This window comes from Punica granatum, chromosome 8 (assembly GCF_007655135.1).
Source record: "Punica granatum isolate Tunisia-2019 chromosome 8, ASM765513v2, whole genome shotgun sequence".
In the NCBI taxonomy this organism is placed as follows: Eukaryota; Viridiplantae; Streptophyta; class Magnoliopsida; order Myrtales; family Lythraceae; genus Punica; species Punica granatum.
The window spans coordinates 23,162,480-23,187,142 of NC_045134.1; the positions used below are offsets into that span (position 1 = coordinate 23,162,480).

General features: G+C 41.9%; 5 protein-coding genes across 6 annotated transcripts; 2 read left to right on the forward strand and 3 right to left on the reverse strand.

The window, feature by feature from the left end:
* Nucleotides 1-3,699: 3,699 nt before the first annotated feature.
* On the forward strand, nucleotides 3,700-8,480 carry LOC116188863 (probable disease resistance protein At1g61180). Its single transcript, XM_031518322.1, has 4 exons — nucleotides 3,700-5,001; nucleotides 5,156-5,378; nucleotides 5,598-6,182; nucleotides 6,256-8,480. Exons 1-4 carry the CDS (start codon nucleotides 4,310-4,312, stop codon nucleotides 8,164-8,166), a joined length of 3,411 nt encoding a protein of 1,136 aa, XP_031374182.1. The 5' UTR covers nucleotides 3,700-4,309; the 3' UTR covers nucleotides 8,167-8,480.
* On the forward strand, nucleotides 4,860-5,469 carry LOC116187450. Its single transcript, XM_031516152.1, has 2 exons — nucleotides 4,860-5,001; nucleotides 5,156-5,469. The coding sequence occupies exons 1-2, from the start codon at nucleotides 4,949-4,951 to the stop codon at nucleotides 5,412-5,414; spliced, it is 312 nt and encodes a 103-aa protein (XP_031372012.1). The 5' UTR covers nucleotides 4,860-4,948; the 3' UTR covers nucleotides 5,415-5,469.
* Nucleotides 8,481-8,758: 278 nt separating the features above from the next.
* LOC116187422 (phytochrome C) lies at nucleotides 8,759-14,767 on the reverse strand. Its single transcript, XM_031516107.1, has 4 exons — nucleotides 11,839-14,767; nucleotides 10,645-11,464; nucleotides 9,915-10,211; nucleotides 8,759-9,506 (listed from the first exon to the last, which is right to left on the reverse strand). Exons 1-4 carry the CDS (start codon nucleotides 13,904-13,906, stop codon nucleotides 9,296-9,298), a joined length of 3,396 nt encoding a protein of 1,131 aa, XP_031371967.1. The 5' UTR covers nucleotides 13,907-14,767; the 3' UTR covers nucleotides 8,759-9,295.
* Nucleotides 14,768-16,681: 1,914 nt separating this feature from the next.
* LOC116187438 (nitrile-specifier protein 5) lies at nucleotides 16,682-19,177 on the reverse strand. Of its 2 annotated transcripts, XM_031516134.1 has the most exons (3): nucleotides 18,997-19,177; nucleotides 18,144-18,203; nucleotides 16,682-17,925 (listed from the first exon to the last, which is right to left on the reverse strand). In XM_031516134.1, exons 1-3 carry the CDS (start codon nucleotides 19,024-19,026, stop codon nucleotides 16,966-16,968), a joined length of 1,050 nt encoding a protein of 349 aa, XP_031371994.1. In that variant the 5' UTR covers nucleotides 19,027-19,177; the 3' UTR covers nucleotides 16,682-16,965. The 2 variants fall into 2 exon arrangements, with proteins under 2 accessions (XP_031371994.1, XP_031371995.1); XM_031516135.1 differs by lacking the exon at nucleotides 18,144-18,203.
* Nucleotides 19,178-20,154: 977 nt separating this feature from the next.
* Nucleotides 20,155-24,212, reverse strand: LOC116187445 (nudix hydrolase 7-like). The gene is made up of 9 exons (XM_031516146.1): nucleotides 24,052-24,212; nucleotides 23,770-23,965; nucleotides 23,607-23,672; nucleotides 22,954-23,151; nucleotides 22,445-22,516; nucleotides 22,306-22,356; nucleotides 22,183-22,223; nucleotides 21,527-21,635; nucleotides 20,155-20,564 (listed from the first exon to the last, which is right to left on the reverse strand). Exons 2-9 carry the CDS (start codon nucleotides 23,917-23,919, stop codon nucleotides 20,394-20,396), a joined length of 858 nt encoding a protein of 285 aa, XP_031372006.1. The 5' UTR covers nucleotides 23,920-23,965; nucleotides 24,052-24,212; the 3' UTR covers nucleotides 20,155-20,393.
* Nucleotides 24,213-24,663: the final 451 nt, after the last annotated feature.

The window sequence follows — 24,663 nt, forward strand, 5'->3', positions numbered from 1 at the left end:
ATTAAAAAGTTAGTTGTAATAATAGTTAAGAAAAAGTTTGTGATATAATTTATTATTAAATTAAAGAAAAAAATAAAAAAAGTGATGATTGTGTTGTTGAATCGAGAGAATAATAAAGTGGAGTAGAGTATAGTTGGATTATATTATGTAACCAAACAAAGCCTTAGTAGGGTTCAAATAGTCATTTTATAATTATATTACAGCGAAATATTTAATTGGACATTATTATATAACTTATATTGAAAAATAATTAATTGATCATATATAGGACTATTGGTACGTGAAACAAATTAAAGTATATGAAATCAAGTATAAAAATGTATAAAATTATATAACTTATATTAAAAACAATTAATTGATCTTATATAAAACTAAACCGCAAACAATTGGCATGTGAAAGAAATTAAAATATATATTTTAACTTTAAATTTCATTGAAGTTTTATTCTAAACTTTTTTTTTTTATGATTCTTAAGATGCAAATTATTTTTAAAAAATATATATAATCATTATATAAATGAAATAAATGTACAAAATCACGTAGAGTACTAAAAAAATAATTACTTTTTCACATGAAAAATTTTCAAAATTGTAATAACATATCTCCAATTCTATGAACTTATGGTCATATAACTAAAATTGACTCCTATATTAATAAAGGGTAAATTACACTTCTCTCTCTTAAGATATTGCTACATGACACTACACCACATTTTTTACAAAAGAATGACACTCCATCCCATTCTTGGCACGAAATTGACATTCCACCTCATTGGTTATGTTGACTTAATATAAAATAAAATAAAAAATCTTTTGGTCCTCATCCTTTAATCCTTTTTTCAATTTTATCATATTTCATTCTTTTTTTCAATATTGTCTTGAACATATCACGGGTAGTCTATTTTGGTTATCCTGTTTGAGTTTCCATTAAATCTATTGAAGTGGAAATTATTTGCAAACGAAAAATAATTTTAGGTTTTTTCATGTAGGATATAAGCTCTCTACAAAGCAAGAAAAAAACTATATTTATGTATTCCTGTCGCACTGTAAGTAATTATTTAAGAATAAGGTTAAATGCAGGGTTGTCGACTGATGGTGAATGTCTATTTTTTATGTGACATACTATGCGATTTCTTTCGAGGATACTTCGAATATCTCTTTCTCAGGTTTCTTCTGATTCCGACCAAACATACAATTTGACATGTTCTATATGTTGCTTCTTTCAATTGTCGACCCCTTCTGCGATCACAATTTTGTTGATTCCTTGGGGGTTATCCTAAGTGGGATGTCTCCATTTGTGCATCTTTTGACCCTTTCAAATTGTTCATGAAAAAATAATAATGACACAATATATAATCAGAAAAAATTAAAATTAAGTCTTGGGACTCAAATCGCTGTGCCTCCTTTTCTTTTGATTACAAGGATTTATGCTATAGGGGGAAATAAATGGGTACAGTAGTCTTATTAGTAAGAATTGCATCCAAGATTTCTTGATTTTGTATCGAGCATACGAAGCCGTTTTTCTCAATTAGCTTATGTTTCCAAATGTGGCCAAACTAAACATCTGCATAATATTCCAGTTTGTGAGGCTTCCAACAATACTTCTCTCATTTGTACTTTTAAGTTCATGAGCCTCTCTTACAATAAAAAGGTGATCGGGTCCAGGTGAATTAGTATGAGAAGTCCACTGGCTTAATCAAATATGCATGTGACCTAATACGTATTCGGACATACGCAATATGAGGTCGAGGTAAATCTGAATTTTAACTATTAGCTAGCTTGTGCACGACACACAACACGGTTCAACAAATGCATTACATTTAATTTGGAAATTCCTTTGCAGTTGTCATATTCTGCAGTTCGTATAATCATCTATAGAAATTAACGTTGTCGTGTTAATTGATGTCAGTAATTTTACTTATCAAAAGAAATATATAATATTACAAAATTATCTTCATTTTTCACCCAAACAAAAAAAAAGAAAAGTTCATTAATGATGAAGTTTATCAATTAGTAAAATTTTGAGATATGTACTTACCCAAAAAAAAAATTGAGATGTGTAATTTGTCTGGAGTTATTACACACATATTGCAATTTTCGAAAGATGCAAAATTCCAAGTATTTTTTTTTTCGGTAGGCTAATCGGAGCCGCAGCTCAGTAAATGTGAAAAAACAAAACTAAAAGGAGCAAAATTCCAAGTATTACAATAAAGAATCTTGTCTAACAATTAATATTAGAATATGTTCCAATGTGAAGTTTTACATTTTTGCTTTTACTCTGTGACCCATGTGCCAAGGCCTTGTAGATCCCATTTCATCAATAGATTAACGATTAAGAAAAGGGTGTCCTTCAACTACTTATATATCTGGTATAGGAAACCACACCTTATCAAATGTAGGCTCAAGTCACAGATGTATGCAAGTATATCACCCGATAAGTCATGCTTGATCACTCAGCCAGCGAATCAAGGACAACCTGTACCTCGCGCTCCCGACTCAGAATCATGCCTTGATCCACTACAGCTTTGAGGGTCTCGCTGAGGCTGAACTCGCACATATTCAGTTCCAAGTAACTGATCATAAGGAGAAACGTACCATAAACAGATATATATATATATATATATATATATAAGAGCAAGAAAGATGAAAGAAAACAGAAACCGGAGAAGCAACATAAATTGTTAAGAGTCGACATTGGAGTTCCATTGATCATCAGATGATGAGAAGGTGCAAAAACACCGAAATACTAAGATGTCAGCTTGAGATGCAGAGATGGAAGTAACACAAACATCGGACTTCTCCCAAACCATTACTATGTTAGAATCGTAATCTTCTCCATGTTCTCCAAATCCGAACAGGCTAAATGATCGCATATGGTGCCAAATCAAAATTATCAGCTTACACTAAACCCCACAGAAGATAAAACACATCCACATGCAAACCAAAACCGAATCACTTTCATATGTCTCGAATTTGAATTGAACTATTTGAGGATCATACCGCTCTTCAATGCTCTCAACATCAGGGTCGCTATGATCTAATCCAGCCGTTCATGACACAACTCAGTGGTCCTCAAGAGCCGACTCTGCCCCCCATTCAAGTCTGCGCCATCCATCAGAGATTGGATGCGCATGATCCCATCCAGTGGCTACTTTATTTCCCGATGGTTGAAGGCGAGCTTCTTTAAGCTATCGGCAGCCGCCTGCTCTGACATCCTCTGGACCTTCAAGGCATACTGAAGTTCTCGTTTGCCCAATGGAGGAAGCACAGAACACTCGTAACCTTCCCCTCTGAGTTCGCCCTCTTGTTAGCCAATAACAATGCTTCAACATACTTCCCATCTGATTGATAAAACCCAAATAGGACTTTCTCCGTCTCCTGTCCTGAAATTGTCTCATTCAGGGAGATTCTGAGCCTCGTCATTGTGTCATAGTCTCTCAGTCGAACACTAAAGTTATTATTTACAGTGAAGACCCTGCCAAGGAGGATTTGGTCAAGGGCATTCTCTCTGCCTTGGCCCGACATCTTTTCCATCGTATCATTCCACTCGAGCAACGTCCCTGATCATCTCTCATGAAAATTGGAGGGATGAGAGCCGAGGGGTTCAGTATGATAACAACATAATCCCCCTCTATTCAGGTGAACTTGTCCGTGATTGTCCACTGCCCTGTCAGATCCTGGTGGACAAAACATAAGCCCCACAATGTTTTCCTTAGTGTGGCGACTGTAGCATGCGTTTGCTACCAAGATCACGGGACCATCCGCTTCGAGGGGCCCAAAGGTTTTGAACTTGATCTCGACGTTCTGCTCTTCTTTGCCTGCGGGTGTAAAAGAATCATCTCAGTTGGACAGAATACCATCTCGATGTAAACTGGCTGTTGGTGATGCATAGATTGAGATTCTAATTTCTCATAGGGAAAAGGTTCTAGCGTATACTAGAAGAAGTAAAATGAAGGACGTGCAATTTTTTTAGGTCAAATCAAAATTGTGACAAGAGGAGCTTAGCATAATAAAACTGAACTTTGCATTTTAGTTCTTTGATCTTTGCCAGACATCAACCGTAAGACAGAGATACTTTAACCAAAAAATTGGAACAAGAAAGAGACTGATATGAAAGAATTTTAATCATAAAGGAGAAGATTCGAATATTGATGTAGCTTAAGTTGAGAATGTGATATCATTCTTTGCCTCTTAGCCAAGTCACATAACACTCAAAGGCATTTGATCAGGCAAACTCATATTTTGGACACTAAATTCATCTTCTGAAACTGTTACCGTCATCATTTTCAACTTTCAGTCAAAAGACCCAAATGGCGGAAATGTTCAACGCAGCAGTTGGTGCCGGCCTCACTTGCTGGGATCGCACGGCGAATTACCGGAGGTACATCAAGAGCCTTGGTGACAATTTGACCTCCCTCGAGAGCAAGATGGCAGAGCTGCGATGGGTCTATGATGAGGTGAACCGACTGGTCTCAACAGCTGAAGAAGGAGAACGGTGGATCCGAAGGCCCATCACGGATGGCTGGTTGCAGAGGGTGGAAACCCATAGGAAGGAAGCAAAAGAGATTCTGGTCAAGGGGAAGGAGATGATGGGAATGACTTGCCTGTGCGGACTCTGTTTCAGTAATTGCCGCGCACGTTACAGGCAGTCAAAGCTTGCCAACGAAAAGAGAGCCGAGATAGAGAAGACGCTGGGCCAAGGTGGTAACTTCAAGGTCAAGGAAGATGTTGCCTATGAGCCTGCTGATTTGATCCTCAAGAGATCTATCGAGGCACTCCGCCACAAGACTAGTGAGTTGTACGATGTCTTTCAGACCGTGAAACAACGAGTTAAGCAGGAGGAAGATAAGCGCTTGGTACCAACACCTGAAGTGGGTGGCTGGTTGGAGAGAGCGCAGCTTCTTCTCGAGAAGGAAGTGCGGAAGATTCTTGATCAATGGACGCATGAAATGGAGAAAGGCTTCCATGGAGTTGGAGGGGACTCTCGCTCTCAATCTCAAAGGTAAGATTCATCTTGCGGTCTGCTGTAAATGTATCATTTACAACTTATGTCCTTATCTTGCGGATCCAGGTCAAAAATCCCTGCTGGAGGCCAGGATGATCCTGTTACGAAAAATGGTCCCTTTTAATTGGTTTTCTAATCTCTTCATCAACAGGAACTCCGCATCATATTATCAGCTATCAAAGCATGTCGAGGAGAAGCGAGCCACTGTGGAAGAAGAGCTTCGCAAGGCCAGCAGTTTCACAGTTTTCACGTACGAGCCTGCTAATTTGATCCTTATGAGATCTCTCGAGGCACTCCGTCGCAAGACAAGTGAGCTGCATGATGTCTTTGAGACAGTGAAACAGCAAGTTAAGCTGGAGGAAGGCAAGCACTTGGTACGAATATATGAAGTGGGCGGCTGGTTGGAGTGAGTGGAGCTTCTTCTCGAGAAAGAAGTGCGAGAGATTCTCGAGCAAGGGGCACAGGAAATGGAGAAAGGCGTCCAGGGAGTAGGAGGGGACTCAATCTCTCACTCTCAAAGGTAAGATTCATCTTGCAACCTCCTGTGAATGTATCATTTACAACTTATGTCCTTATCTTGTGGATCCAGGTAAAAAATCCCTGCTGGAGGCCGGGATGATCCTGTTAGAAATACGGTCCCTTTTAATTGGTTTTCTAATCTCTTCATCAACAGGAACTCCACATCATATTATGAGCTATCAAAGCATGCCGAGGAGAAACGAGCCACTGTGGAAGAAGAGCTTCGCAAGGCCAGCAGTTTCTCAGTTTTCACCTACAAGCCAGATGATCCACTCATGAAGATACCTCTCGAGCCGCCAGTGGGCTTAGATTCCAGCTTTGAGGAGGTATGGAAGTGGGTTCAAGATGAAAGCGTGAGACGTATAGGGATATATGGCATGGGAGGTGTGGGAAAGACCACCCTCCTAAAGAAAATCCACAATGAAATCCTGGGAATGAAGGATAAATATGATGTGGTTGCTTGGATTGTGGTGTCCCAACCAACTTGTTCAAAAATTCAGGAAATCATTTGGGAGAAACTGCATCTCTCTAAATCAGAATGGGATTCCAAGAGTGAATCGGATAGATCTACCGAAGGAAAAAACAAAGAATCGGATAGATCTACTGAAAACAAAGAATCGCATAGATCTACCGAAGGAAAAAAAAAAAAGAATCGGATATAGCTGACGAAGAAAAAAAGAAAGAATTGGATAGAGCTGCCGAAGAAATAAGGAAAGGATTGGATAGAGCTAGCAAGATACAGAGCAAATTGCAGAAAGGAGTTTTCTGCTCTTTTTGGATGACGTATGGGAGGTAATAGATCTCTTGAATCTTGGCATTCCTTCTCACGATCATCAACACAAATCAAAGATCATATTCACAACCAGATCAGAGAATGTATGTGGTCAAATGCAAGCTGAGAGGAAGAAGAAGATTGATTGCTTGCCACCAGATAAAGCCCTCGAACTATTCCGAGAGAAGGTGGGTGAAGATACTTGGCATGCCCATGTTGAAATCCCAAAGCTTGCCAAATCTCTTGTTAAAGAGTGTGCGTACTTGCCGCTTGCTCTTATTATTATAGGGGCAGCTATGGCCAGTAGGAAGCATCATGATGACTGGAGACGAGCTATTAAATATTTCAAAGGTCAGCATTTGAAAAATTATCAATCACACTTTGAATTTGCGGAAAAGGTGTTGCGTGTGCTAGAGTTCAGTTACGACGCTTTGCCAAATGAAACCCACAAAAGATGCTTCTTGTATTGTTCAATATTCCCAGAGGACCGTGCCTATCACATGGATGAGTTGATTGATCTATGGGTGGGGGAGGGCTTTCTCAATGAATGTGAGAGTCTACGTGAAGCACGCGATTGTGGAATCGATATAATCAGATACCTCGTGCGTGTCTGTTTATTGGAGGAAGTTGGCATGTCTAGTTTTAAAATGCATGATGTAGTTCGAGATATGGCTTTATGGGTGGCATCTGAGCATGGAGAGAAGAAGTATAAAATCCTATGTCAGGAGAAGCGAAGGTATTTTGAGCCGACCGAATTTATGAAGTGGGCTGATGCAGAAAGGATCTCTTTCTGGGGGGTGGACGGAAGGATGGAAAACTTCCGTGTTTATTTCACGACTTTCTCCAGTCTATCTACCCTGATAATCCGGCATAGCAGGGTGGATCTATTTCCAAATGGATTGTTTTCTTCCATGCCATCGTTGAGAGTGCTGGATTTGTCTTTCAATGAACCGCTGGAGAAGTTACCTATAGATATTGGAGTATTAGTAAATTTGAGGTACCTTGATTTGCGGAGGACACCGATAAGGAGGCAGCCGGTGTTGCTAAAGAATCTGACAAGGTTGGAGTTTCTGCTTATAGATCGTGGTTGTCCTGTTCCGAAGGGATTGATACTAAGTCTGACGTCCTTAAGAGTGTTTAGCTGGGAATCAGAGAATCTTATTAAAGGAAAAAGAAATGACGGAGAAGAGCTCAATGTGATTGAGGAGCTGGACGGCATGAACCAAATAGAAGATGTTTGCTTGCAATTATTCTTTGCCGCTGATGTTCAAAAGTTACTCGCGAACTGCCCTCACTTGCAGAGGTGCTTAAGAGAACTCGAGATTAGGTCAGTTATAATCCAGAAGCTATCACTGAGGAGAATGGAGCATCTGAGATATCTAGGTCTCCTTGACTGTACAATTGGAGAGATAAGCATGGTCGAGGGAGATCCATATGGTTGCGGCGGTGAGACTGGAAGAGGTGATGGATCAGAATGTCCTCATCCTCTACCTTCTTGTTATCCTGAACCAACTTCAACTTCAACTTCAAGCTGTCCAGAAAGTCAGGGCTGCTTCAGTAGCCTTGAAAGGCTAACCATCTCATCTTGCAGTAAGTTAACAGATGTGACAATTTTGATTTATCATGCTCCCATCCTTACCAGCCTCAAAATTGACAACTGTCCCTCAATTCGGGAACTGATCAGTGGGGATATTGAAGATTCTCATGTGGAAAAAATACTCTCATCCCTCATCGAGCTTGTGTTAAAAGATCTTCCTAAATTGGAAAGCATTTGCAGCAGAGCGTTGCCCTTCCCTTCCCTGAAATCGTATGATGTCAGAAACTGTCCAAATCTGAAGAAGGGTGGTGCCCCTGCAAGACCAATGAGATGAATCGAAGGAAAAAAGGAGTGGTGAGATGTGTGGCAGTGGGATGACTCTGGGACCAAGCCATACTTCTCTACCAAGTTTGTGAGCAATTCATAAATTTCTCATTTGAGTTTCTTCTCATGACCATCTATATCTACCTGTCTCTAGTGTAAATTTGGAACATGGGAATAATGATGATGTAATAATGATGATTGTTAGGATCTCGGTTTTCGGACCTTGATCTCATGTGTATATTAGGAACATGGGAATAAATGATTATGTATTAATGATGATTGTTAGGATCTCGATTTGTGGACCTTGATCAAGTGCAAATCACGACCCTCGAGTGACCTGCAAAAAAGAGAAGAATGAAGAGAATCCCGATTTCTCTCTCAGATGCTTAAATGTTTACGAGAAAGTAAAGAATAAAATTCAAGGTTTAGGTCTACCTTGAAAGTTATTTATAGGAGTCTCAAGATTTCCGTATCGAAATATTATAATCTTTGTAGAATATTTGATAATAAATACCAAGTAGATGTACTATAGAGATAATAATCGAACAGTCGATAATGTGGAAAAAGAAATATAAAATGTTTATCGGAAAAAAGAAAAAAAATGAGGAATATCAAAAATATATATATATACAAAATATATAAGTAAAAAAAAATAAAAAAAAAAGGGAACATCACAACCGAGTTAGGATCATTTTGTTGGCGTGTATTAGACAAAACTGAATGTACAGCTACAATATACATTTTCACTTCCTAGCTTATTCATTTCTCGAAATTCTTCCAACTCAACCTCGAAACCACGATTGCTTTACTAACGTTCTGAGAATGTAAGTTGAATGCGGACAGGAATAGCTGGGACATCACATCGCTGTACCAGTGGCTTCACATCGATCTAAAACCCAGAAGCTAAAAACCCACCCGGACCAAGGTTTCCGGAGAGGAGCAATGCCAAGAAAATTCTTGCATTTGAACTCTGCAATGGCCATCTTCTGTCGTTTACAGATCCCACAATACTCGCACGGGTCGATTGCTACATTGTTACCGTATAGACCAATCATTGTGCATCTGGTCTAAGATCGAATCTCCATTTCTGCAGATGTCCCTTCATCTGTGCCACTGGAACTCCGAGTACACGAGGCTTTTCAGGTATCGGAGTGATTTACCACAGGAAATTCGATGAGGATGATGAAGGATGAGCGCTCAGCCTCTCGAAGATACTGGACCGTGCCATTCATAATCTTGACGAGCTTCTGGCTGATGTAAAGCCCGAGGCCTTCCCTCGAAATGCCTTGGTTGTAGTGGAACATCTCACGAATTAGGTCTGCTGGAATTCCAGGGGCAGGGTGTGTTATCCTGCGAAAGTCCGCGACTCTAATCAGCAAAACCATATCTAATAATCAAATCTTCCAACTGAATGACAGAAACTGATGCAAAGACTCTCGCAAAAGATCGTGCACTGCAAAGTTGATCTTTTTCGACAAATGAGAAGGGATCACCCAATAAACGTGTTCAAACGACCCAAAGTTTCCAGTTTGCTCAGTTCTAGGAACACACAGTTTCCAATTTTCTATTTTTTCTGGAAAATTCAGGAAAATAAGCCACAAAGGTATTGGACAAAAACTTCTAGTAAGATGCAACCCAACATTTTTTCGCCATTTCTATTAGGGGAACCGATAACAGTTTCCCAGAACCAAACACATGGTCACATCTGAAATCACGGATAAGAAGCAAAATTTCCATATTTAGGTAATCAGAAATTACCGAAACTCGAGATGAACTATGTGCATCTTTGTTCCTATACGCTCCTTTCTTGGGATTATTCTCAGCGTTACAGAGGATCCTTCCCTGGCAGGTGTGAATAGCAGCGCAATTGCAAGAAAATCTGCCAGGACTTGCTGAAGTCGAAGTCTATCACCAGATAAGTGCATTCTCGATAGCTCAGCCGGCGAATCAAGGACAACCTCTACCTCACGCTCCCGACTTGGAATCATAGCTTGATTCATGACAGCTTTTAAGGTCTCGCTGAGGCTGAACTCGCACATATTCAGTTCCAAGTAACTGCCCATAGGAAGAAACCATGCACAGATAAATAAAGATGAAAGAGCAAGCAAGAAGAAAAAAGAAACCGAAAAGCGAAGTAAATTGTAAAGAATCGACATTAAAGATCCATTGATCACCAAAAGATGAGAAGGATCAAAAAGACCAAAATAATCAGAATGTCAGCTCAAGATGCTGAAATTCAGATAGTCGAGAACTAAATGGGTGTAACAAGAACATCGGATTTCTTCCAAATCATTACTATGCCAGGATGGTAATCTTCCTGAAGTTCTCCAAATCCGAACAGGCTAAACGATAGGATACAGTGCCAAATCAAAATTATCAGCTTATACTAAACCCCACAGAAGATCAAACCTTTCCACATCCAAACCAAAACTGAATCACATGCATTAAATGTTTTTTGAATCTGAATTGAACTGTTTGAGGATCGTACCTTTCTTCAATGCTCTCAATATCAGTGTCGCTAACAATCTTCTCCAACTGTTCACGACACAACTCACTCGTCCTCAAGAGCCGACTCTGCTCCCCATTCAAGTCTGAGCCACCCATCAGAGACTGGACACACATGATCCCATCCAATGGCTTCTTTATTTCCCGACGGATGTAGGCGAGCTTCTTTAAGCTATCTGCAGCAGCCTGCTCTGACATCCTCTGGACCTTCAAGGCATACTGAAGTTCTGGGCTTGCCACATGGAGAAAGCACAAAACACCGGTAACCTTCCCTTCTGAGTCCGTCCTCTTATTAGCCGATAACAATGCTTCAACATAATTCCCATCTGCTCGAGAAAACCCGAATACGACTTTACCGGTCTCCTGTCCTGAAATTGCCTCATTCAGAGAGATTCTGAGCCTTGTCATTGTGTCATAGTCTCTCAGTTGAACACCAAAGTTATTATTCACAGTGAAGACCTCGCCAAGGAGGATTCGGTCGAGGGCATTCTCCCTGTTTAGGCCTGACATCTTTTCCATCGCATCGTTCCACTCCGAGCAACGTCCCTGATCATCGGTCATGAAAATTGGAGGGATGAGGGCCGAGGGGTTCTGGATGATACCAACATAATCGCCCTGTATTCGGGTGAACTTGTCCGTGATTGTCCTCTGCCCTGTCACATCCTGACCGACGAAACATACTCCCGCAATGTTTTCCGTAGTGTCTCGACTGCAGCATGCATTTACTACCAAGATCACAGGACCATCCGCTTCGAGAGGCCCAAATGTTTTGAGCTTCATCTCAACGTTCCGCTCTTCTTTGCCTGCATTCAGAAAAATACCGTCTTGATATAGACAGGTCTATTGCTGACACAAATCTAAGATCGACTCTTTTTTTTTTTTTTGGAAAGAAGATTCTAACACATACAAAGAAGTGAAATGAAGGACATGCAATTTTTTCTAGTTCAAATCAGAGCCATTACAAGAGCAGCTTAGCATAATAAACTGAATAACTTTGGAATTGTATAGAGCTTCAGATTGATATACTTATAACAACAAGCATGTCAGTTCTTTGATTATTCTGACGTTATTGATATACGTATAACAAGAAGCATGTCAGTTCTTTGATTATTCCGACGTTACTTAACAGCCATTAACCAGGAGCTGAAAATTATACACGAAAGATGAAAATATTAACCTTGCAGCGCTAAAAAGAGCATGTTTTTCACCAATTCCACGGAATCGTCTGTGACAAGATCGACCAAGGGCACTCCCATGGCATTTTCAACAGACAACCCCGTGACTTCTGCAGCCTTTATGTTCCACCCATTAACGTTACCCGAGGAATCAACTGCCAAGATTGGGACTGCTGCAGTCTCGATGAGCCGAACCATCTCATTTGTGACAATCCTCAGCTCATCCATCCTCCGATCTCCGATCATCATGCCATTCTCTGCTGCTGGCGTGATTTTCACAATAACCTTGGAATCATCGGCAGCCGCCTCCTCAGGCAGCGAACCCCTCATTATCAACTGCAGCGAGTGAATAGCATCCATCTCCACATCCTCCCAGGGTATGCTCCGCCTCTTAACAACCTCGAGGAATGCCTTGAAGGATGACCTCGGGTGCATCCTCTTTCCATCATCCTGATCTCCAGAATCGTGCTTTGCCCCACCCCATTTGATCTCCTTAGCCGTATGGGACCGGAACCAAAACAGAAAATCCCTCGACCTGATCCTAATAGCAGCCATTCCGCACACTGCTTCCCCAAGTATCGAGGCCCCAGGATACCCAGCCTCCATGAGGCTGTCGGTACTCAACCCTGTGCTCCCACTATGGTACTCTAGGAGCCACTCAGCTATATCCCTAATTAGAGACTCCGTGGGAGTGACTCCAAGAAGCCATAGCTTGTTACGGTACAAAAGGGCAGCCCCGTCACACTTCACAAGGTCCATCACGTTTGGGGACTGGGTCACAATCCCTACTGGTGCGTCCCGTAGGAGCATATCACAGAGGACTGTTTGGGTTCTTAGGATGTGCTTTTCCCTCAATTGAGCAGCCAGTTCGACCTCTTTATTGAGATGAACCCCAAAAACTTGGATCAAGAACTCACATGCGTACCTCAATGGGAAGGGAATAAATCTTGGGCTAGTGTGATGGCAAACCACCAGGCCCCACAGCTTCCTTCCCTTCGGCTGGACCCCACCCGATTCCTCATCAGCATCACCATCATTAATTGTGACAGACATCACAAGGGATGCGATCGAGCCCATGTTCGTCATGTACTGGGCATGGCACCCATGAGGAGACCTCAAGGTGGACCCACACAAGCTTATTGGTTGAGCCAACCTCTTGTCCTGGATCACCTTAACAGGCAGAGCCAAGGCATCGCAGATCATCCTAACCTTATTCTTCATGAACAAGAATCTCGAAGCCTGTGGGATATCAGTCGCAGGATAATGCAACCCAAGATAGGGTTCAAGGTCAGGCCTACGGGCCTCAGCCACAACTTCCCCATGTTCATCCTCATGGAACTTGTATACCATGACACGATCGTACCCCGTCAATTTACTCACCTCCTCGACTAAACAATCGCACAATACCGATATGCTTCCGCTCGGTAAAGATTGCAATCTTGAGATGGCCTTTGCAGCAAGCTTATAAGATTTGAGGGCCCCGGCAGCAGTCACTGGCACGTCTGCTGGGTTCACAGGCTCTAAGTCTATGACCAGGCCCACATCAATCCGGTGAAGGATCGCATAGAAGGGCTTCCCCGAAGTCTTGCAATGAACTAGTATCGGATTGAGCAGGTTGACCTCCCCAAAGTTGGCGGCTTTCAGAAGGGCAGCAGCCCCCGAGGAATGAAAGAGGGTCCGCACGTCTGTCCCGAAGGTCAGGGCCTCCTGCTGCTCAATGTTAGGGACGGCGTGCGGGGCCAAGTCCAACATTTCGGGGGCATTTTCACTGTAAGCAAAGACCGTAAAATCCTGCTCATCGACAGCGAGAAGGCACCCGAAAGGCTGAATTAGCCGCCCTCTCTGCATCTTCTGGAGGTAGGCAGAGACCGTTGAAGAAGAGACATTGCTGGTGGACGTCGAGATGTTGAAGTCGACCGAAGTGGAGCAATCGAACTGCCTCTCGGACTCCCCGTAGTCGACATGGAGCTTGGCATCGATGGGGGTCTGAGCAACCACCCGAGCACTGTGCTTTGATCGAGCAGAGCTGCTCCGAGAACAACTCGTTCTGTTGGTCGATTTCGAGGACATTCTCTCCTCCCCCACTTCTTCCTCCAACTCCCTAGTTCCCCAAACTCCCTTCCTCCGCTGTCTTCTTCCGATCTTTAGCAACCATGGATGGAAAAGGAACAGAGAATCCTAATCCAATGGAAAGAACTGGAGAACACCGACCCCCTGGTATCTACTGGACCGCCCAGGAATCAGTAAGGAGCTTTTGCGGGGAAAGAGCAAAAAGAAGACATCACCTTCACAAAGCCAAGACAAGCAGCCTTTCCAGCTCAAAGGACGAACCTCCAAAGAGAATGAAAGCTGCCCAATTCGCCCAAGAGGCCCTTTTGATTATATATTCGTCTCCGATCATCAATCGAATCGATTGAAAAGAGTAAAAAGCCCCACCCAAGAAATGGATTCTTATTTCATCACACCTCCAAAGTGGGTTGGTTCTCCTCATCCATTGGCTCTTTTAGGGCAAAACCCTCCTCCACTCGACATACCTAAACCCCAGAATTCGAACGACCCAACAAGATTCTCTTAACCCTCTGACGGGTTAAAGCAACCCCGAAGAAGAATTCTGTCCGAGGACCCAGCAAGACTGAAGTCAATGCACTAGAGACAATTCAGAACCCCAGGAGAACAAGAGTGGTGAACAGAGCAGAGCCGCTAAATCCCAAAACCGCCACACTCATATATATACTATGCGTAAGACGGTGAAGTGGGGAGGAGACGAGAGATGGTTGCGGACAACTGACCGCCGCATTTTGGAGAATTGCATTGCAGGCAGCGCAGCTCTGTACCGGCCCACTTGATTTTCGGGGCGTCCCCATGAATCAATCAAAATCAATCAAAGATCCCGAGAGGGAGGGAGAGAGAGAGAGAGAGAGAGCTTTTTCTTTTTTTTTTTGTCGAAGACAATAATAATATAATAAATATAAACAAAACGGGGAAAAAGGAATGTTGTCTGTCATTGTTTCTTTGGTTGTCACTTTTCTGCAGTATATTTAGCAGTGTTATCAGAACCGGACCGGATGATGAACCGGAAAGGGTACGGGGTCATGGGTTTATGGGTCCAACCGGGGGTTCGATGGGTCGGACCGCTCGTTTATTTAAAATAAAATAAATATTCATATTATTAAAAAAATTATGATAATTAAGATAAAAGTATGATGATTTTAAAGAAATATAACAATAGTATAAGAAAGTATCTATATTTAATATTTCTTACTTCAAAATAAATATTTTATTTTAATAAAGACTTAAAAGTAGAGTTAAAAGAACAAAAAAGTGGTGGTGGCTTGGTTGGTAGTATGCTAATATGAAAAGCAAGAGGTCATGAGTTCAAATCCTTACACAACCAACCAATTTTTACATTAAATAGGAAACCCATAAAAACCCATAGAACCGGCCGGTTTAATGTAATTTTGCTTAAAACCGGCCGGTCAATGGATCCGGCTGTTCAAAGTTGCCATTTCGGTTTTTAGGCGAACCGGACCGGACTTGGTGCTGGTTCCCGGTCCGACCGGTCGAACCGGCCGGTCCGGTCCGGTTCTGATAACAATGATATTTAGGATTAATTAATTAACAAAATATATAATGTATTTTTCATTGAAATTTGAAATAAATAGCCATTTTTTATATGTTCAGTCAGATTTTTAAGGAAAAAATATGGAATTCGGCGGGGGGAAGTTTCGGAAGTGACAAAAAAATTACGGGTTCGTCTCCTTGATTACGGCAGTAACAAAAAATTACACGGTGATGGGTGGGTCCCGCTCTCGCCACCCAAATGAAGACTTACGGGTTCGTCAGTGGGCCGAGCTTCAGAAGAAAGCCCATCAGGCCCGATGACCTTCATCGGGTCAACTATGGTAAAATCTCCTTGATGTATCTCCTAACTATACTCACTCGCCTAGAAGATAAACTCCACTCACCCGGAAGATACGAAGGGATATGGTTAATAACCAAAAAAAAAAATTTACATTTTAATAATTCTAACACGAACTTTTTTCTTTAATCTAGAAATGTACAAATTTTCGATTTGATAATACTTATAATATTACGTCAAATTGAGGAAGGTATCGGTGACCCCAATTGAGGGATGATGGTCAAAATTGAGGCCCCTACCCTCCGAAATGGGGAGAACCCTCGAAGAGATTATTTTTTTTCCCAAACTTGTGAATTTACTTGAGAATTTATTTTTTCATATCTGATGTAATATATTTATAAAAAGCATATATGCGATAAAAACTTAATAAATTAAATCTTCATTGAGTTGACCATTTCCTTTCCCATAAAATTAAATGATAAAGGAAAAGCACAAATTTACAAAACTTATTTTCTTTTGAAAAAGTTTGTACCTTTATAATAAGCCAATTCTTGAACTCAATATGTTAATATATCAATATATTCACCAAGTTTAATTGTTTGAAAAATAATATCAAATAAATGAGCAATCTTGAACTAATATGGAGTTGAAGATCTTGTGATTGATATTGTACCTCTCGACTGGTAGAAAACTTTCGATTCCGGTGTGCCAAATCATATGTACATTATGGTACTTCGACAATGGAAGTCTCTTCCGGGGTAATGTCATGCTTTATGGGAACGTAAATATTTGGGTTTAGATGAGTCGATTTCATCGTAAAAGGAAACAAAGAACAAACAGGGTAAAAGCACATTATAACTCGATCGATCATTGATGAACAGATGGATGGAACATCCGCCTGCTCGTTTTCTTATGATGATTCATCACAGATTTTTGTTGTAGCCTAGCAAAAGCCGGAATCTGTCTCTTTCGAACTCATCACTTGATAGTAATGAAAACGTCCAATCCATAAGAAAATCATGACTAAACTAAAAGTCTCGACAGCTCGCCCGCTCGAGACTTCTACACCCTTCAGGATTACATAAAGCAAGCGTGCTTTCTCGGACTCGACATAAAACAGGAAACCTCGTATAGATGTTTTAAGACCGCTTTTGTTCACGACAGAGGTCAGGGTCAATTCGAGGACGCGCTTGCGTTTGATAACTGATAGACTGAACATACAAACGCAACATTATTCATTAACAAGGCTCGACGATGGCGCACGTCCAAATTAGGTCTCGATGACAGTAGGGGTAAAGAAGAATATGTCATCAAGCCTGTCATTGCTAGGGGAATTCCCACCGTACACAACCATACCTTTCTTGCCGCTCCTCTCCCCGCTCGCGAATGCGCACCATCCTCGGGGCCCTGGGTGATCACCCTGGTTCGACTTAAACCTATCCTCCAGCATCTTCCAAGCCAAGGTCTCAGTGTCCAATACATAACCCTCACCCGAGAACTTCCCGGCTCCCATGTGGCCCTGGTCACTAGGGTCCACCTCCCCGCCGTAGATGTATATGTACTTGCCAATCCCGAAGGTCGAGAAGACACTGCGGGATGTAGGCTTCTCCCCGGAGGTCTCCACTTGGGCCCACTGGCCACTCGCTGGGTCGAAGCAGTGGACGTCGTCCATTTCCTGCCCAGAGAAACCATACACGACCCATATCTTACCGCCTGCCACAGCAAGCCCGGGGCCGCCCCTGCCCTTACAGTTCTCTCCTGGTGACGGGTACTGGGCCCACTTCTGGTTCACCACATCAAATGCCCACAGGTCATTCAGCCTGCCCGCAACGCCACAGCCACCGAAGATGTATACATGGCGACCATCGGCAGTCATGGAGTGGTAGCTCCGGTGGGCAGGCCCAGCCTCTCCGCTGGACAGCAGGGTCCACCTGTTGGTACAGGAATCAAAGGAGTACAGCTCGCAGAGCTCCTTGTGCGTGGCATCCCTGCCTCCAAACACGTAAATGGTGGCCCCAGCAGCAGCCATCGTGACGCCAACTCGTGGAGGGGGGACATCACCCGTGGCACTGGCCAAGGACCAGGTGAGGTCCCCAAGGTCGAACACATAGAGCTGGTTGTCGACCGGGACGCGAGGCGTGAACTCGCCCCCGAAGGCATAGACCTTTTGCCCTACTACTGCTATGGCATGGGAGCTTCTGGCTCCAGGACCAATTCCCTTCTGGTCAAGCTGATAAAGTAATGAAACAGTTGCAAATATCTGAGCATATCCAGCAAACAGAGATAGCAGGAGGAAAGAAAACCGCAATTTTCCAGGTCTAGTTCACTTGAAAAGGCTCTTCATAGTTAGTACTGTACAAACTGAAAACTCGAAAATATGGTATTAATTACTAACATGACCCGACTTTTAAGCAGGCAAAAGCACAAGCACCTCTATTGATCACATACCATGCAGTCGGAAGTCCTCTCAAATTCCGTTGATAATTTTGTTAAGAGGAGCTGCACCAACTGCACCAACACAAATATAAGGCAGTTATCGACTTGGAGAGCCCCTGGGATCCTGGGCGGGACCCATCCGGCCCCAGGACCCTACTGATTGTTTGGATTGCGGGTTATGACGGATTATCGAGGAGTGGATTATGGAAGGTTCCTATAGAAATCCGTCATAATCCGCAATCCAAACCAGCTAAGCTTACTGTTGACTTGTCCGTAACCATCAAAGATCAGAAGCTGCACATGATCTGATCTAAGAACTAGTCTCAAAGTCAACAGGGTATCATCAACAACCAAGAGCGCAACATAACTACCAAACAGGCTCATAAGCCGGTCTGCTATTCAGGGTTCCGTCGAGTTTCTGGTCCTACTTAATCGGGGTTAAGGGAAAAGCCGCACCCACCTCGTCCGAGCCACCCGTGACCCACATATGTCCAGACGGTGAGGACTACCATACCAACACCAATTTTTTTCCGGTTAATTTGCGAAATCATTCCGAGGTGAGCTGATCGCTCATCTCGTGTCATGTTTGCTTTGTGTCTTATGATTCAATTCCAGAGTGCCCCAAAGCTCCTACTTACACGATAATGAATAACCCATGCGCATGCTTGAAATCCTCTTCAAACAATTTAGCTAACCCCCAGAGAAACTCCCCTCAGAAATCAAGAAAACCCCATGAGAATACGATACCAGTCGGGCTCAACTCAACTCTAGCAAATTCATAAGCATTGATGATGATGATGATGTAAAACAGAAACTTGGGTTTTTCGAGGAAACTAATGGAAGAACCTCGGCAGATCATCGTTACCTTGACCCATTCTCCTTTTGTCGGAGACATTCCCGAGAAGGAATTGACGGACGCGCAGTGCTCTGCTCTTGGGTTCTGTGGTTTTTCGCTACGAGTGCGTGTATATGTATGTGTCAAGATATTAGTAGACTGGAAGAGAGAGAGAGAGAGAGCTGTTGCTGCCCATAGGTTCTGAATAAATTGATGTTTCTATATGCATCCGATAAATTAATACTCGGCCTGCCATCGTTATCATCATCGTGATTACGTGCTGATTACTCATTTCATCTTCACACCGTCACCTGGTGCAACTGCAGCATTACAATCGAATAAACCGGGAACCATAATTGTGTTCATAACAAGAATATGCAAGCATCTGTCGCGTGAACGGACCCGAGTGGACTCCAATATACTTACGCCCCAAGCACGTGGAGCCAACATGTGTTGGATACCACAAAATGGATCCGACCCAACCTCTATCATTTGTATGTGAAAAAAGAAATATAAGGGAACCAGAATCTCCGTCTAAATCCTTCTAAACCTATCGAAGTAAACTATTCATTTTCTATGACCTTCCATCAAGATCCGAGTTTAATTAATATATCTAAAAGCGTGTGGACCACCGATAAACCCTATTATCATCTGAACTAATCAATGAACTCTACTATCATATGACCCATTCGATCAACTTTCGTGATGCTGCAGCATACAACAGAGATGATGAAGAAATACCAGATAACTAAAGACTATATTGTAATATACGCAGTTGCTTGAGGTGCTTCCTGCTGATGTCAACTTAATTGTCTGGAAAAGTTAAACAATCTCCAACCAACCATTGCATGCAACATGTCATGAAGCCACTCTCCATTTTTTTAAATAGTTTTCTTCAATATGCATATACTTTGTCTTATTTATTTGCAATATTTTGGTGGAATAACTTTCGGTAGGTATCAATCATTGGGATAAAATATTCTCTACTTTTAATAGTTTATACGTTAAAGATATATAATTAAAAAAAGATGTGGAATGACTAAGATCTCCCCTGCCTCAATTGCTACTCATCCAATTATTTCTATACTGTTATGGTACAGAACTAATCTTTCGGGGTCATGCCGACTGGCCAGGTCACGGTACAATGATTGGGAGTATGAGAAGTCCAAGGGAGAAGGACTTGGGGAATAAGAATAACTCCTTAGTTATAAAATACGACGCCGACTAGTTATTTGATTCAGAGTTCTGGAAAGTAATAGTAAGGAAAATGATTTCATAACAGTAACAAGACATGGATTGATGCAGCCACCAAACAGAACAATATACTGAACACGTACTGAATGCAAGGAAGTAAAAGACTCATACAGACGCATTTGCTAACTTACTATGGCATATAAAAAAGACTTCCGCTTTACCTGATGCTGTAGTTACTTTGGGCAGTAGATGTAAGTCTTCTTGCCTGAGCCTGTGGTCGCGGCCTTGGGAGTGAAACCCGTAATTTGCTGTTTCGATCTCTTAATGCATATCTCTGCAATGGCGGAGAACTGCTGATTCTTCTTGACAGAAGCCTGGTCTGCATAGGCATCTATTGGCATCCACTGTAACCGAAAGAAAGCGGGCACTCACGTCAGCCGTCAGGTGGTGACACTAGATATGTTGATGTTACCGCCTCTAACAGAAGAGAGAGTATTCCAAATACAATACGTTCAGTGACTGAACGTGTCCACATCTACATGACTTAACGGAAGCATGTGCTTTTCATTTTGTTTTCAATTAGGTTAGGAAGTAGAGCATATAGAATAAGCGCTAGGTACGTGATCAGAACCCAAAAGTCCATTATAAATGCAAAGGGAAAAGTTCTGTAGCAATAGTAGTAGATTTCAACTGCTAATGCATCACCAGTAAGGCCATGGATGATATAATCGTACGAGCTTGAGCAATGACTGCAGCATTTTGCTGAAGTTTCAATATAGCTTTTTCTGCCCACCGAAGTTTGAGAATAAAAGGTTTCACTGATGCAAAAGCTGAAGGACTAGTTATCCTAACAGCTATTAAGAAAAAGGTGATGATGATTGTATAACTGAGAGACTATCCAAGGTCAGTTAAACAGCTGATAAATAATTAACCTGGAAAATGCCAACATGAGTAGGGTAATTATTTCATAGTTGTGTTATCCAGGATTTTACAATTATTTCATATAGGGTAACTCCCTTTGTGTTATAACAGGAGAAAAAGACTTCACTGAGAAAATAAAAATGCCAACATGAGTAGGAACATATTATTCGTGCTCTCTCGTGGCCCATTACGTGTCAGGGGTGTTAATTATGCCATAGTTCTTAACAAGTAATGCATACACTTGGTCTTACTTACCGAGATATTCTGCTTCACTTTATGGACGTTCTTTCCAGTAATGAACTTATTCAGAAATGTCCAGTTTCATTTTGATTAGCCAAAGAGGGAATGCAACTTTATAACAGAGACCATCGTAAAACACTAAAATCAGCAAATACTGCAGAACGTGTCCTTGACATTCTAAAATACACATTGCATCTGAGGTTACCTGGGCTGCCTCAATCTCTGCAATTTGCTTTTTGATCTCAAATGACGTTGGCACCAGCAGGCAAACAAAAAGCAAATCTGATTTGGTGAAGAATGACTTGTGGCTTTGCCTGCATTCGTTTAGAGGACAAAAATAGTTTAGCTTGCATTTGGTTTTCGAGTTGGATTAGTGATCCAACTCAACTTGATTTTGTGTAACGATTGCAAGTGCTGACAAAATATGTTAAAGTGTGATAATATATATATATATATATATATATATATATGAATATATAGATGTGAAAGTAGATAAGAAATTTATCATTAAAAAATTGATTATAAAACTTGTTAGGAAAAAGTATGAGTGAGTTGGGTAGGAATTCGCAAGTCTAGAATTGGAAAATGGAAGAGTAACCAATGCATAGAAAGTGTGTATCTGTGATCAGCTGGGATAAAATGGGGAGTGAAGATGATAACCTGGAATTTTCGGATTTTTCAACCAAATTATAGTTTCAATAAAAAAGTGAAGGAAGGAAAAAGAGAAAAATAACAGGGAAAGAGGCATTTTCTGAAATGTTTCATGTTGAAGGGAGATCATTAAGGACTTGAAATGTATCAAGTCCTTAAGTTTCAGAGATCTAGAATTTTCAAATAGACGACAAGAAGATCTTTATTTACCTGAATGCCAAGACCTCCACAGAATCCGTCTCTGTCTCTATCTGAAAAGGGGTAAAAGGTCTATTAGTTGTGCCTTACATTGTGTCTAGACTTTTGGTTCATAAAGCAAATTGAATCACTTACTCCAGTCTCTTCCAGAACTTCCCTTCTAGCTGCTGTAAGAACATCCTCACCCTGCAGAAAAAAGAAATTTAGCTTATCATGAAAAGATTATCCTGAACCTTGCAGATTTATAAACTACACTGCAGTTAAAGCCACTCACCTCGTCGACAACTCCAGTTGGGAGCTTCCACATTCCCTTGAGTTTTCCACTAGTCTCCTTTACTACCAGGACCTAAAAGGGAATGAAAAGGCTCAATAAATTGAATAAATGATTTAAATATCAGACGAAATGCAGGCAATACTAAATAAATGTATAGAAATGTAAAAGGAAAGTAGAAAAGAATTTGACACAGCATAACAAGTGAGTGTTACTATATGGTCGAACCTAAATAAGAAAATTTTCACCCCTCAAACTTCAATGAAATGCATGACAGATGGTGGTGCTTTATTGTTATTAATGAGCATAAACGCGGACTTTTCGCTATCATCCTAGCTCCATTGGTTAGCTTTTACATAGAAACATAAACATAACTGATTAAAGACTTTGAAAACTTGGATGAAAGTACCATCCAATTATCTCACAATCCCCTGTCTTCGAGGAATTATGAGACCTTATAGTGAAGAGTTGAACTTAATATCATAACCTTTTTCCCATCAGAAAACTGTTACCTCTCTCTTGCTATTCATGACAAAACCGCCAACTCCAACTCTATGGGAGGCATTCGCAGGAAGAGTGCTGGGGGTGTTGGGAATCCAGTATACAAGCATGAGGTAAGCCGTTTTAGCATCCGGTTCAGCATCCAGTTTAGCATCCGGTTCAGCATCCGGTTTAGCAGCCGGTTCAGCATGGTGGTACCAAAACCCTTCCTGCGGATAGTTTTGCACAAGACCATACAATATTCAATGCAAAAGGAAACCGTCTCACTGATGCTCCACCGATCCTTATCAAGCACTAACATTTCAATTGACAATAATATTATTCACTTGCCAAAATTTTGCCAAATTTACCGAGCAAAACAAAATTCTGAACTATAATTTGCAGACGCCCTCTTTGACCTCAACTCAAACAATGTTAATCATACACGTATCATGACCAAGCAGTTTCTTTTAGACACTATTTTGGATCCTCAGCTCTGTGGTTCTCGTAGTTAAGCAATACAGCCATCTCCAAAAAACCGAACAACCTGAAATGTGACCTTCCTACTAATTTTCAGCTGTCATTTGCTACCACTACAACGAAAGGATTCATCGAGTCCTTTGCTCAAGGCAGAGACATCACATAACTTTCACGAAAGTTTTGAAGATATATATAACAATCTTACCTCAACAGCAGGATGTACAAGGTTCGAAAGTCCAATGGGCAACTTGATCCACACGCCCTTCTTCCCCTGCATTTCAGATATCATCACAGCTTCCATCACTCAACAATCGACGTTATACATGGAATGAGAAACAAGACTACTATCCGCAGCAAGAGAAATCTACCTCCAGCCTCCATTGCGAAATCGAAGCTCTGAGAGAGGCTCGGAAGGCCTCCGGGTCCATCGGCTCCTTCATCTTCACTATAACCCCGTCGTAGCGGTCCTTCTCGACGTCCTTGAGCAGCGGAACCTGCTCCACGCCACTGCTAGACATCGTTCGCGTCCGAGCCGGAGAAGGATCACGTCGGGGTGAGGGAGAGCTGCAGCGATGGAGCATTCCAACAACAAGAGAAGGTCAGCGCATCACATAAATAGAGAAGAAAGGTTGAGTCACGAGGTACGATACCGTCGCCGGTGGAATGGGACCGAGTCGCAGGAGCTTTGACTGCCGACGACGCAGTAAGAGGCGGAGCGTTTTGGTCAGTTAGGGTCAACGGTTCAACGTTCGAACTCCAGGAGGAGTCAAGCTCGGTGGAGCATCGGATTATTTATAGGTGGAAGAAAGAAGGAATATGGACGTGACGCGCCATTGGAGGCAAATTGTAAGAAGATTTTTCTTTTTAAAATCTTTTCCCGTTGAAAAATATTTTTGAGTCTGGTATGATTTTAGTCCTGAAAAATACCATTATCCCTGTAAAAGTTTTGTCATGGTTTTCGCCCCTCAATCACCATTCCGTCAGTTGTTTTAATCTTGCCGCATTCATGCGGGTGCCAACCGTAACGAAAATCTCACGTGGCGAATGAGGTGGACCTAACTTCGTTAACTAGGCCCCCTAAATTGCCGTAAACGACGCCGTTGCCTTCCCATCATGCCTCCCGCCTCCACACGACGTCACTCACCCGCTCCACACTCCAAAGGAAGAGTGAAACTAAGTCGTTCTCCACGAACCTGCAACAACAAAACGATGCGTTTTGTAGCCCTTTAACCAAAATCCCCAATTTGCCAATTACAAGCCCT